At 36.8% G+C, this 12574-nt stretch overlaps 1 protein-coding gene and 1 pseudogene across 4 annotated transcripts; one reads left to right on the top strand and one right to left on the bottom strand.

Moving 5' to 3' along the window:
• The first annotated feature begins 1088 nt into the window (after positions 1 to 1088).
• Positions 1089 to 6377, top strand: LOC120123953 (cyclin-dependent kinase G-2-like). Of its 4 annotated transcripts, XR_005516238.1 has the most exons (9): positions 1093 to 3281; positions 3928 to 4063; positions 4193 to 4281; positions 4477 to 4588; positions 4675 to 4781; positions 4889 to 5064; positions 5133 to 5516; positions 5916 to 6049; positions 6153 to 6377. XR_005516238.1 is itself a non-coding variant. In XM_039142727.1 (6 exons), exons 1-5 carry the CDS (start codon positions 1564 to 1566, stop codon positions 4557 to 4559), a joined length of 2040 nt encoding a protein of 679 aa, XP_038998658.1. In that variant the 5' UTR covers positions 1089 to 1563; the 3' UTR covers positions 4560 to 4588; positions 4675 to 4768. The 4 variants fall into 4 exon arrangements, 3 of the variants coding, with proteins under 3 accessions (XP_038998658.1, XP_038998659.1, XP_038998657.1); XM_039142727.1 differs by lacking the exons at positions 4889 to 5064; positions 5133 to 5516; positions 5916 to 6049; positions 6153 to 6377 and adding an exon at positions 4367 to 4380 and having other exon boundaries at positions 1089 to 3281; positions 4675 to 4768; XM_039142726.1 differs by lacking the exons at positions 5133 to 5516; positions 5916 to 6049; positions 6153 to 6377 and having other exon boundaries at positions 4889 to 5107.
• An 80-nt stretch (positions 6378 to 6457) lies between these two features.
• On the bottom strand, positions 6458 to 12467 carry LOC120123965 (annotated as a pseudogene).
• Positions 12468 to 12574: the final 107 nt, after the last annotated feature.

The raw sequence follows: 12574 nt of genomic DNA, 5'->3' as shown, positions 1-12574 counted from the left end.
ATATCCAATAAAACTCGAACTGAAACCCGAGCAAACGTTACAGTTGAGTTCGGTTTTGTGTTTTAGGGTTTTCCAGTTTCAACCATGCAAGATGAACAAGTAGAGTTGCATCAACCCTTTTCTTTCCTTCTCGAAACAGGCTGCATTAGATAGCGGAACCATACAGTCGTACGGACTGAAGAAGAGACTAGAAGCTGTAAGCAACGTCAGAGGTCTAACCAAGCTTGACATGAAGCTCAATGATGCTCTCCCGCAGATCGACGTAGATCCCGAAACATACGTCGTGAGAGCTGATGGCGAGGTTCTCGCTTCTGGTCCCGCGACGACGGTTCCGTTGTCTCGGAACTATTTCCTCTTCTAGCGCCTCCGTCGATTTATTAAGCTTCAGAACTTGCGCCATGTATGTTTACTTCCCCTCATCTTTTGAAACAACAATAAGGCATCATAGACTTGGAAATGGTATGATCGTTTAAAGAGATGCAACTTTAACCAAACAATTTATCTGACAGAGCAAATAAAGCAAGCTCGATACGAGGATTTCCCCGGTGATCACCCATTTTAATACGGATTTCAAGTACGTTTAATTGTGAGATTTCGATAGAACTAATTAGTATTTCGACCCTTAAGATTTTACATCATTCATTTTATAAAGAAGTAGAATAAGATCGGGATTTGAATCCAATAAGCTGAGTTAGTAGGATCACTTCCATAAATAAAAATGAATGGTGGGATCATTTTGTCGTATAAAAATAAATCACTTCAATTTGAAAGAAAAATATTAAAAATAAAATGTGAGGTGTAATATAGTGTGAGAAAGGCTTAAAATTACATTTAAATGTCAATTTAATATTAATTTTTATTTTAAATAAATTGACGATAGTAATATAAATGATTTAATTTATTATAATTAAAGTTGGAAGATGTATTTAATGAATTAAATATTTTTAATCTATTTTGAAAGTTACAACTAAGTTCAGTGGTCTATAATGCAATTCACCCATAATTTTAAAATTGCAATTAATTAATTTATAATAATTTAAGGAATTTTGTTTGCCTCCAACTAAAATAAAACACAGCGTTTTCTGGCCTTGGCTTTCTCGAGATTTCGAAAATCGAAAACTCCGTACCCACCCATCAAGCGAACCGGCAATCGCCGACTTTCACCTTTTGCGTCCATGTTTTTTCCTCACCGGTAAGCCATAGATACTCTCAATTCTCTTTTCTCTCGTAATTTGGTTGAGAGAATTAGGGATAATCGATGCATCGTTGAAAATTTTGACCTTCTAGGGTTTATCCGCTTCGTCTTGTCTTTTATTTTCTATTGTAATCTGATCATTTTCGAGTTACTCATCTCGAAAATCGAGGATCCGATACTTTTATTTGGTTCGGATGTTCTGATTGCTTGTCATAGGATGATTTCGTATTGATTAACTACTGGGTTTTGCTTTTCCTTGGAATTGGGGCCGTGCTTCTTGTTTACGAAGGTTCAGGGTTTATAAGCGAACAACTCAGAAGGAAATTCTTGAATTGGAAATTGGGTTTCCGACTATTTGAGGTTTATTCATGGCTGCTGGGAGGAATGGGGGTTATAATGATAATGGGTTTAGGAAGAGGGATTCTGAATTTGAGGTGATGAGGCGAGAATTTGGTAATTCTAAAGATTATGAGTCATCTAGGAATGATAGCCGTAATGACGAAAGGGTTCGAGTACAGGAGGCAAGAGATAGAGTTAGGGTAAGACAAAAGGAAACTAAGGAGAGGGAAGCTGTAAATGGTGGCTATTGGCCCTCTTCGAGTAGAAGCGATTCTGATGGCACTGGTGGCAGAGGTAGTCGTGGTCCCAGGCGATGTGGGTTTTCTCTTAGGGTAATAGATAAGGAACCTGGTGAGTTGTCTAGTGAAAGCGAATCAGAAGATGCCATGGAGTATGAGTCGGTGGTTAGAAATAGTGAGGCTGTGAAAGCAATGGATAATGATGCTCAGTCTCTTGTGGGAAAGAAAAGGAAGTTTTCACCTATAGTATGGGATATAGATGATAAGGAATTAAGCACCGCATCGAAAAGTAGGAAGTCATCAGCAGTCATAGCCTTTCCTCCACCAATAGTGCCTAAAGCTCATCGCAGTTCACCTAACAAGATATCGGGTGGGACCGTACTGACTTCTTCTGTTAGAGAAAGCAAAAAGGATAAATCACAATCTCCTTCGCCAGTTGCTGCTGCTGCTGTTGAAATTGTTGGATACTCTGCTTTGGAGTCTCCAGTCGATTTGGATTTGTCTCCACCAAAAGAGCAGGTTAACAATCAAGATACTGGGAAACTAGAAGATTATGTACCAACCCGACATATATCTTCCTCTAGATGGGCATCTGGTGGTAGTTCTCCTGGTGATGAGGGTGAAATTTTTGAAGATGAGAAAATGCCTAAAACGAGGAAAAAGTTGCCTGTTTCAGAAACTGCTCATGAAAGATCTCAGAATAAGTCAACAACACCAGAGCTTGAGGAGCTTAACGGGGAAGGCTCAGAGGGAACTAGAGCCAGATCATCTGAATCTGATGAACGAGCTGCCCGTTCCAGGTCTGGAAGTGGGTATGATTACCCAGGTAATTATTCAGAGAAGAATGACTACATGGAGATTGACGTTGAATGTGATAGAAATGACAGTAGTGTTAGGGAGTCCAATACAGATTCTGAGAATGAAAATGATTCACCTGGAATGCCAGAACCTCCAGTTTCTCCTTTGAGAAGTGTAAACATGCTTCAGGGATGTAGGAGTGTAGATGAATTTGAGAGACTAAATAAGATAGATGAAGGTACTTATGGCGTTGTGTATAGAGCTAGGAACAAGAAGACGGGGGAAATTGTGGCATTGAAGAAGGTAAAGATGGAGAAAGAAAGAGAAGGTTTTCCTCTGACCTCTCTGAGGGAAATAAACATTCTTCTTTCGTTTCATCACCCATCGGTTGTAGATGTTAAAGAAGTAGTTATAGGCAGTAGCCTTGATAGTATCTTTATGGTGATGGAATACATGGAACACGATCTGAAAGGGCTGATGGAAACAATAAAACAACCATTCGGCCAAAGTGAAGTTAAATGCTTGATGCTGCAGCTACTGGAGGGTGTCAAGTATCTTCATGATAACTGGGTTCTCCATCGAGATTTGAAGACATCTAATCTTCTTTTAAATAACCAAGGTGAATTGAAGATTTGTGATTTTGGGTTGGCTCGTCATTATGGAATCCCGTTAAAACCATATACGCATTTGGTGGTTACTCTTTGGTACAGGTGAGATATACATGCCATTTCCTAAATGTGTTAATCCTCATATTTGTTGATGAAATAATTATGACTGATTTTTTTTCTCTTCATCATTATAGACTATAATTTCATAAGCTGTTTGTGATTGGATGTATGGAAAATAATTCTGAAATGTGAATATGGGTATGTAAGTGTTGAATCTTAATTATTGAAGGAAACATCCCCGCTTTTTGTTATTGTTATCTGTGTAAGTGATGAATAGTAGAACTTCTTAAGTCTTTGAGGTAACAGTTCCTTGGAGGAAGCTTTGAAAAGGTACGAACTTGACTTGATGAGATGTTATTTGGACTTCCGTTTTTGTAAACTTTTTTTAAATTCAAATCCTATTTTTACTGTTTATATACTTTTAAGACTTAACCTTTTGTTTTTGCACTGTTAATGTCTTAAAGTTTACTTGATTGAATTATTACTTGGACTTCTCTCTTTGTGGTTAGTGAGAAGTATGAAGGTGGTTTTTACATTAGAGTGATGGCTGGTTTTTTACATTTGTAAAGTTTTGAAGGTTTTGCTTTTGTATTGTTAATTTGTCTCAAGTATGGTTGACCAATTATCGGAGCATTTATATTTCGGGATTCAAGTAGCCAGGACTTCTTTATGTTGGTTGGTTTTGCAGGGCACCAGAACTTCTTTTGGGTGCAAGACAATATTCCACCGCAATTGACATGTGGTCTCTGGGTTGTATCATGGCTGAATTACTATCGAAAGAAGCACTTTTCAGTGGGAAAACTGAATTTGATCAACTTGACAAGGTGAACTAAAGCAGTTGGTCTTACTTTTTATTAACCACTACCATCTGGATGTACTATTTCTGGAATAGTTCAATCTGCACATGGTGGTTAATGATCTTGGATTTGTTGCTTGGGTTTTACTAATTGCAGATTTTCAGAACACTTGGCACACCAAATGAGACAATATGGCCTGGTTTTTCAAAGTTGCCTGGTGTCAAGGTCAACTTTGTCAAGCATCAGTAAGTATTAAATCTATATAATTTGATTTTAGATTCTGTTGAGTGCAATATTCACGTTATCTTATTTTTCCCACTGTTTTCCCAGGCTTCCAGCTTTGGGTGATTCTGTTCTGGCTTTGTGGCCTCCATTGGTGACAGTTCAGTAACAAAACATTAATTTTTTATTGTATTAATGACTGATATATTTCCTTTCAGGTATAATCTATTGCGCAAAAAGTTCCCAGCCACATCATTCACGGGTACACCTGTTCTCTCTGATGCTGGATTTGACTTGCTGAATAAACTTCTTACTTATGATCCTGAGAAGGTAACTTGGCTTGCGTATTTATTTGAGTTACCTTGTCATTATTCCTTTTTTGTATGATTGATTGAGCCTTCTGATATCACCTTCAGCGTATAACAGCTGGAGATGCTGTTAACCATGAGTGGTTTCGCGAAGTTCCCCTTCCCAAGACTAAAGCTTTCATGCCCACTTTCCCTGCCCAACATGCTCAAGACAGGTATTGAACAACAGAAACGAAATGACATCATGACTGCTGTTTTATTTTTGTAATTTGGGTTTTATTTATTGTTAAGTTTTTAAATAAGGTCTTTTGCATCTTGTTAGGCGAATGAGAAGAGTGCTGAAGAGTCCAGATCCTTTGCAAGAGCAACGTAAGGAGGAGTGGCAACAAGGGGAATTGGGGACTCGTAGTTTGTTTGGCTAAGAAAGTTCATCCATCAGTGCCATTTAATCTTCATGTTTTAGATTTTTCACGTTATTGTTAGAGGGACATTATTGAGGTGAGAGATGCATTCAACGGAAGTGCAAACTTTGTTTTCAGAAGATCATTCTTGCTTTTTTTTAGCAGGCACTGATGATGATTTGTCTGGAGATATTGTATGCCTCTACCTGTGAGCCAGATGCTTTGCAGGTTAATCTGATTTCCAGCTTTTTCATCATATGAAAATGCATACGACACTGCTTGCATTGCAAGTTGTGGCATATCAGCCTCGTTTTCTTTTAGCAATCAGGTTCAGCTGAGACTTGTGCAACATATTTTGTTGGAACAATGATGTAATCCTTCTTTTTATAGCTGGTTTTGAATACTAAAAAATATGGCTTCTTCCTACTGTGAGTCCCATCTTTTTTAATATTCACATTGTGTTTGAAAGAGATGGTTGGTGTGGAGTGGGGAGGACATTCTTTGCCTTCCATTGATGAAGAAATTGACAGTAACCATTATACATCAAAGGTAATTTATTAATTATCTGTGGAATGTTTTATGGGCTTAGCTAAATATTGTCCATCTATGAGAGATTGCCTTTGCTGTATGAAAATTGCAGTGCCAACTGTGTTTGTTTCTTAATCTTATGGGATTATTATTATTTTTATGGTGTTTTAGTACAGTATTTTCTTGTGTTGGAAAGAAGCTTTGAAGAGTTAAGTTGAGATGTTGCGAATGTTTCTCTTCCCTGTGACTATGTGTTCAATATTTGTTGTTTTATCTTGTGCCCTCTTTATCCGGTCTAGCCAAATGGCAGGCATGCACTTGACAGATTATTGATTCAAATTTTGTCTTTATGCTTAGCATGGCCTTTAGGTTTTCTGGGGAAGAAAGTATAGATTTTGATATATTTCACTTATGGTCTAGGTGATCCAAGTTATAATCAGGTCTGGAATCCTTTTATGACTAGCTTCAGTTTCAAAGCAAGCAGGTAGAGGAGGTTGATTGCCTGCATATTCTGGATTTTATCCAACTTTCCAATTAGTTTGTCCCTTGTGGAGGTACCATGCAAACTTTGGTCTATTACAATTTCTTAGATTTTCTCTTCCAATTTTAGTTTTCTACGGCTGTTTGATCGGTCTGTTTTTATGATGTTATTTGCAGAACTCTAATTGATAACCCTGTTAGTTGCTGCTGTCAAAGTTGGACATAAATTGCACTAAAGTTGAGGGATTAAATCTCAAGGTTGAAGATTGTTGAGGGCTGGAACTATAAATTAGACCTTTTTACAACCTTACGGCTAGGATAGGGTTTTCTTACATACGTTATCCTCTCCCCTTATATTCATTTATCATCCAGTTAATTGCACCCAATATTCCCAAACTATGTCTAGATTTTGAATTGGTTCCCAAATTTCAAAATATTCTAATTGAGCTGCTAAATTATCAGTAACGTTTTAATCAAGTTTACTTGAGCATTAGGCGTAATGTTTAAAACTTAATTCACGTCTGTGTCAGGTTTAATAACCAGACTAACGGAACCAAAAAAACTCTATTGAAACGATGGCTTTGACAGTTTGAGCGTTATCTAGAAGAGGAAATAGTTCTGGGAGAGGGGAACTGTCGCCTCGGGATCGCACGTGAGAACCTCGCCATCGGCCATCACGACATAAGTTTCGGGGTCCACCTGAATATGAGGGAGAGCATCATTGAGCTTCATGTCGAGCTTGCTTAGACATCTGGTATTGCTGACAGCTACCACTCTCTTCTTCACTCCATAGGACTCCGCAACTCCGCTGTCCAAAGCAGCCTGTTTTTTCACAACACAACGTATAATGTAACACAGAAACCCTTAAACTGAAATCAACTGTAATATTTGGTCCGGTTTAAATTCGGGTTTAATGGTTTGGATAATAATGCAAAAATGTTTGATTTGATTTTTTCAAAACCAGTTCAGTTATTTATGGCATTAATCAAACTATTAAAAAAACATGTAAAATTTCTAAATTTTATACGATGTAACCGAGTGCTAATCCATGTATGTGTATAGACATATATATATATGGATCCTACCCCCTACATATACATGTGTATCTAACATTGATAAAACGACAATCGTTTGGTTTGGTATGCACTTGCACAATATAAAACTTAAAAGTTTTATACATATTTTGGATCGTTGTATGAATAAAAATGAATAGCTAAGATTTGTAATAGGAAGTGAGATTCTCGTATAAAAAAAGAAAGAGTATATTTAAAAGTTTCATGCATTAAACTCATTTAATCAAACGATCCAGAAAATGTGTAAAATTTCTACATTTTATATTGTATAAGTGAATGTTGATATGTGTTTATGTATGGTAAAATTTACTTACATGGTGTAAAATTCATTAATTATTATGAAAATATAATTGGATGAATCTAACTAAATAAATAGATGGTTGAGAATAAAACTTTGTATATTAATATTATCTTTTTTCTTTTTTAAATTTTATGAAAAATCTATTTAAATTCATCCAAAAATTATATATATATATATATATATATATATATATATATATAAAAGTCATGATTCATTTACACTTAGTGTAAAATTAAGAGTTATTTATTTATTTTTTATTTTTTTAGGACCATTGGATGAAAGAAATCAAAGGTTGAGATTAACAAGAGGAAATGAGAAGATATTCACTAGAAGAAAAAAAACAATGAGTTAATCTCAATCTTTGATATCTCACAATCAAACGGTCCTAAAAATGTGTAAAATTCTTGGTTTTACGTTAGGTGTAAGTAGATCCTAAACCTGTATATATATATATATATATGAATGATAGAAAGAGAGAGATTCATGCCTTGCTGACAAAAGCGATGGAGTTGGCACTTGCAGCCTTGCCGAATGCTCCGAACATTGGCCTTGACAACACCTGTAACAACTCATATCTTTAATAAAAGTGCTCAAGTAATCTTCTTCGATTGATCTCATTACATTCAGGTGCGATTATCGGTTATGTAATCCATGTTTTGGGAAGTTTTTTCATGTATTGAAGAGTCATATCTTCGAGCTCATGTCTAAATACGAATCGAAAACAAACATCGGCATTTGTACAGGTATGAAATCGGAATTTTACCGGTTCGGGTGTTGGGATGCTTGCATTAGCATCTCCCATGTTAGCCCAAGCAATAATACCGCCTTTGATTACGATTTCGGGTTTTGCCCCAAAGAAGGCCGGTTTCCATAAAACAAGATCAGCCAACTTCCCCACCTGAAAGATGAAACTCATATATTATAGCCAATGTAAGTCAAATTTAGTGACGATAAATCCAACGGATATGAATGCAGTCATCATCTATAGAGCTGGATATTTCAACATATACAGAGAAAATGATATACCTCGATCGAACCGACGAATTCTGCAATGCCATTAGCAATGGCTGGATTTATGGTGTATTTTGCAATGTACCGTTTGATTCTTAGATTAGAAGAAGTTTCTTCGTTATGAAGAGGACCCTTTGCGATTTCATCTTGTCCGCTGTTTGCCAAGTTCTGCTTATCACCTGGAAAGAAAGAATTTGAACTTGTTTCCTCGTTTCGATCTTGGAATTTCCCAGTTTTGTCTTATAAGCACATGCAAAATGAGAAATGAACCTCGCCGATGCGACCCATAGCCTGCGAATCGGAAGATATAATGCTGATTGCCCCCATGTCGTGCAATATGTCTTCGGCGGCTATGGTTTCGGCCCTGATCCTTGAATCCGCAAACGCTACATCTTCAGGAATATCCTTGTTGAGATGATGGCAAACCATCTGCAAAGATAGGAATGCATGAGAATGGAAAAAGAATCGAGCATACCGACATTCATCCGAGTTCAAGACTTCAAGTAACATCACTGTTATTTTCTCATACCAGCATGTCAAGATGTTCATCTACTGTATTGGAAGTATAAGGGCGTGTCGGGTTTGTTGATGAGGGGAGAACATTTTTACCGCCGCATACTTTGATGATATCCGGAGCATGACCACCACCGGCGCCTTCGCTGCCGAAAATTACATCAATCATGAACATCAATAGAACTCAAATAGGACTCTTAACTACTTCTGAAATTAGAAAGATATTTATACTCAAATAGGACTGAATTCAAGCTAAAATTTAAAGCCATTAGCTAAGATATTTATACCTGTGATAAGCATGAATAGTTCTTCCTTTAAATGCAGCAATTGTGTGTTCCACAAATCCAGATTCATTCAAGGTGTCAGTATGAATATTAACCTGCCAAAAAACAATCGATATTCAAAACGAGTTTATCGTTAAAAATGTAATTTAAAAAAAAAGGGAAAGAATTGGCGTTCTTGTTTGTCTGACTTGGATATCATGTTGTTCTGCAACAGCTAAACAATTGTCTATTGCAGCAGGAGTAGTTCCCCAATCTTCATGCAGCTTCAATCCCATTGCTCCAGCTTTGACTATTTCATGCAGTTCTTCGGGTTTGGAACCATTTCCCTAAGTAAGAAAAAATAATATTTGGTTGCAATGGAAAACTCTAATGATAACGAAGGTGTGAATGCTGGATATGAGTACATGTATGTATCATACATGTTTTGTGTTATGCATGGATTAACAAGAAAAAAAGGGGTTGAATAAATTATGCAAAAATAATAATCTTACCTTCCCTGTGAACCCAAAATTTAAAGGGAAGTCATCAGTGGACTGCAGCATCATTTTCATCTGCGACGGTGCCGGTGTGCAAGTAGTTGCGCGTGTTCCTCCGCCGGTCCAGTCCCACCTCCAATTAATGTCGTGATGCCTACATTAAATATTTGATAAAGATACATGATTCTATAATCTATATTAATCCGACTCTTCACTTTTTTTCCTGAAGTATTTATGTAACATGGATGTTGTCCCTTTAATAACTCTCTTGCACCATAACGATATGTAAGATTTATGCATGTTACGTATTTCGGTAACACCTTTAGCCAAGTATGCCTGAAAATGTAGCTTACCACTTGAAATAGCTTCATGAACCAACTGAGGGCATATGAAGTGCACATGACAGTCGATAGCCCCTGCAGTTACGATCGATCCTTCTCCAGCAATAACCTCAGTGTTAACCTGAGAGTCGATGGTATCAGACATTAGTATAATTATACTAGGACAATGCATTCATATGAAGAAAGAAAAAACTTACACCGATGATCAAGTTTGGCGAAACTCCATCCATGGTATCCGGATTGCCCGCTTTCCCAAGTCCAACAATTACGCCATTTTTAATACCAATATCTGCCTTGAATATACTAGTGTAATCAATAATCACAGCACTTGTTATAACAGTATCTAAAGATTTTTCTGGTGGATGCCCAGATGATTGTCCCATGCCGTCTCTTATAACTTTTCCGCCACCAAATACGCATTCATCACCATATACAGCAAAATCCCGTTCTATTTCAGCATACAAATTCGTATCGCCGAGCCGGATCATGTCACCAGTAGTAGGGCCATACATGTTAGCATATGCCTCAGAAGAAATCGTTGCGGTAAAATCAGAATCTTGTCCAGTCTCGCCTTCGCTGCAAATAAGTCAAGGCATCAATGTTTTTGTATTTAAGTAGACGATGCTTGCTAATCAAGAAATTCTTTTGGTGAAATAAGATTGAAGTAAAACAAGACGATAATAAGTTTCTAGCTCAAGTTAAAACCTAGCATTTGTGTCCTCCATATTCTCATAACCTTTACTCCTTATAGTTTCCATCACTGTTTCGATATTGGCGGTGTCGACAGGGCCATCAACAATTCCATTTCCTCCTCTGATCACTCGGTTACCACCAATGCTGACTAGCACAACGGTTTTACTATCTCCGGGCTGGAAAAGGAAACATCTTTCAGTCAAAGAATAGGTTCGGATTAGACCAAGTGCTGATCCTAAACCAACAAATATATCTACTAATGTCATAGAAACACTTAAACAACCCTCCTATATCAACAAAATGCTCTCTTCTAAATTCTTACAACGCTGAGTGTGAGTGTTGGACACGGATATGTGTCTGGTACAGATATGTTCAACTTTTTTCAATATTTTAATGTACTTGGAAGATCATATCTCATACCCGTATCCAATATACACTAGTTATGTAAGACATACACTTCCCAAGAAAAATGAAGAGTCGAACCAGTATAAGTTTCATAGCTGTATAATAAAGACATCAGTACTACCTTTTTATGTCATCGATTCCTATGAAAGCATCTATAATTTCTTACAAATCCAGGGGCGAATTTCCTAAATAAATGAAAATAAGAACCGCTCTTGAGAAAGAAAAAAAAAAACTGAGTACCACTGGTTTTATTACTAGAAAGGGAAATCTGTACCTATGTTGTTCCAACTTTTCATTTTACTTAAACATACGAGTGTGAGACACATTCAGACTTGGTATAAGAGTATGAATCTCTGAATATATGGAAAACATAAGTAAATACTCATGCTACAGTTGCTGATGCTTAAACCTGGGACTTCTAGGAATAACAACAATTCCTTTAACTATTGAAATAATTTGGTTCAGCACATAATTAAATATTGAACATACCTGTTTCGACACATATACATGACCGACACTCACTTCATGATCAATGAATACCGTTATTTGACTTAAAAAATGATAAAAAAACAAGCTTATCTTTTATCAAAAAAAAAAAAAAAGCTTATCAACAGATGAAGGTTAAAATGCTCAACCTCAAATCTTATAGCTGTTCCCGCTGGTATATTTAGCCGCATGCCAAATGCTTTACTTCGATCGAAAACCAAGCCAGGGTTTACCTCAATAAAGTGATAATGGCTTCCTACCTGAAAAATATTTGAAGGGTTAGCATAGATCTTTCAATTCTTCCTTGGAAAATTTTAACAGAAGTTTATTGGTTAGTTATGGCATAGTATTTTAGGTCAATTCTCTGTACCTATGTTACTAAGTCCGTTCATTCTTATTAAGTGCTTGTGTCCGACACATGTCAAACATATTTTCTGATATGGATATGGAGATAACATCTCCAAATACGTGGGAAAAACTTGTAAAAAATATGAACATACCCGCGAAAAAGCACATACTCATATCCAACATACACACACGTGTCCGTTACAGAGTTACGTACACAGATATATATGGTACCAAAAGCTATGTTGTTGGCACCCAACATTCTTGAAATGCTCATGTTAAACATATGGATTCAGAGTTTACCTCTAATCATATCCAGATCTAACACACACTCATATCCTATAATTATCCGTACCTAACTTGCACTCAAATCCTAAAAATATAGACTGAACTGATGTGAAATTGATCAGACTCTAAACAAGAGAAAAACAAATTGAAGGAAAGAAGAGAGCTTCGAACACCTGAACCGGCCTGTCTCCCTTGTTAGTGACTCTGAGGCTTACTGCTCTCCTCCCGGAATTAAGTCTAATCGTCCACCTTTGTGATCACTTCACCGGGAACATTTTATATTCTATTTTGGGTTTCTCATTAGAAGGCACTGCATTATCAATATTCTTTAGTTCCCACTGGGATACTTCATATTCTCAAGTAGTACCAGTTCCAATTTCTAA

The sequence above is a fragment of the Hibiscus syriacus genome, unplaced genomic scaffold (assembly GCF_006381635.1).
Source record: "Hibiscus syriacus cultivar Baekdansim isolate YM2019G1 unplaced genomic scaffold, ASM638163v2 tig00110407_pilon, whole genome shotgun sequence".
NCBI lineage: Eukaryota > Viridiplantae > Streptophyta > Magnoliopsida > Malvales > Malvaceae > Hibiscus > Hibiscus syriacus.
The sequence above is the reverse complement of the archived record's forward strand: the minus strand, read 5'-3'. Positions and strand labels throughout refer to the sequence as shown.

Excerpts from the sequence above, each read along its gene's own strand:
- LOC120123953 (XM_039142726.1), top strand. The coding sequence starts at position 1,564 with ATGGCTGCTGGGAGGAATGGGGGTTATAATGATAATGGGTTTAGGAAG. Across the intron at positions 4,064-4,192 it reads AATTTGATCAACTTGACAAG|ATTTTCAGAACACTTGGCAC; the intron begins GTGAACTAAAGC and ends TACTAATTGCAG. Across the intron at positions 4,589-4,674 it reads TTACTTATGATCCTGAGAAG|CGTATAACAGCTGGAGATGC; the intron begins GTAACTTGGCTT and ends TATCACCTTCAG.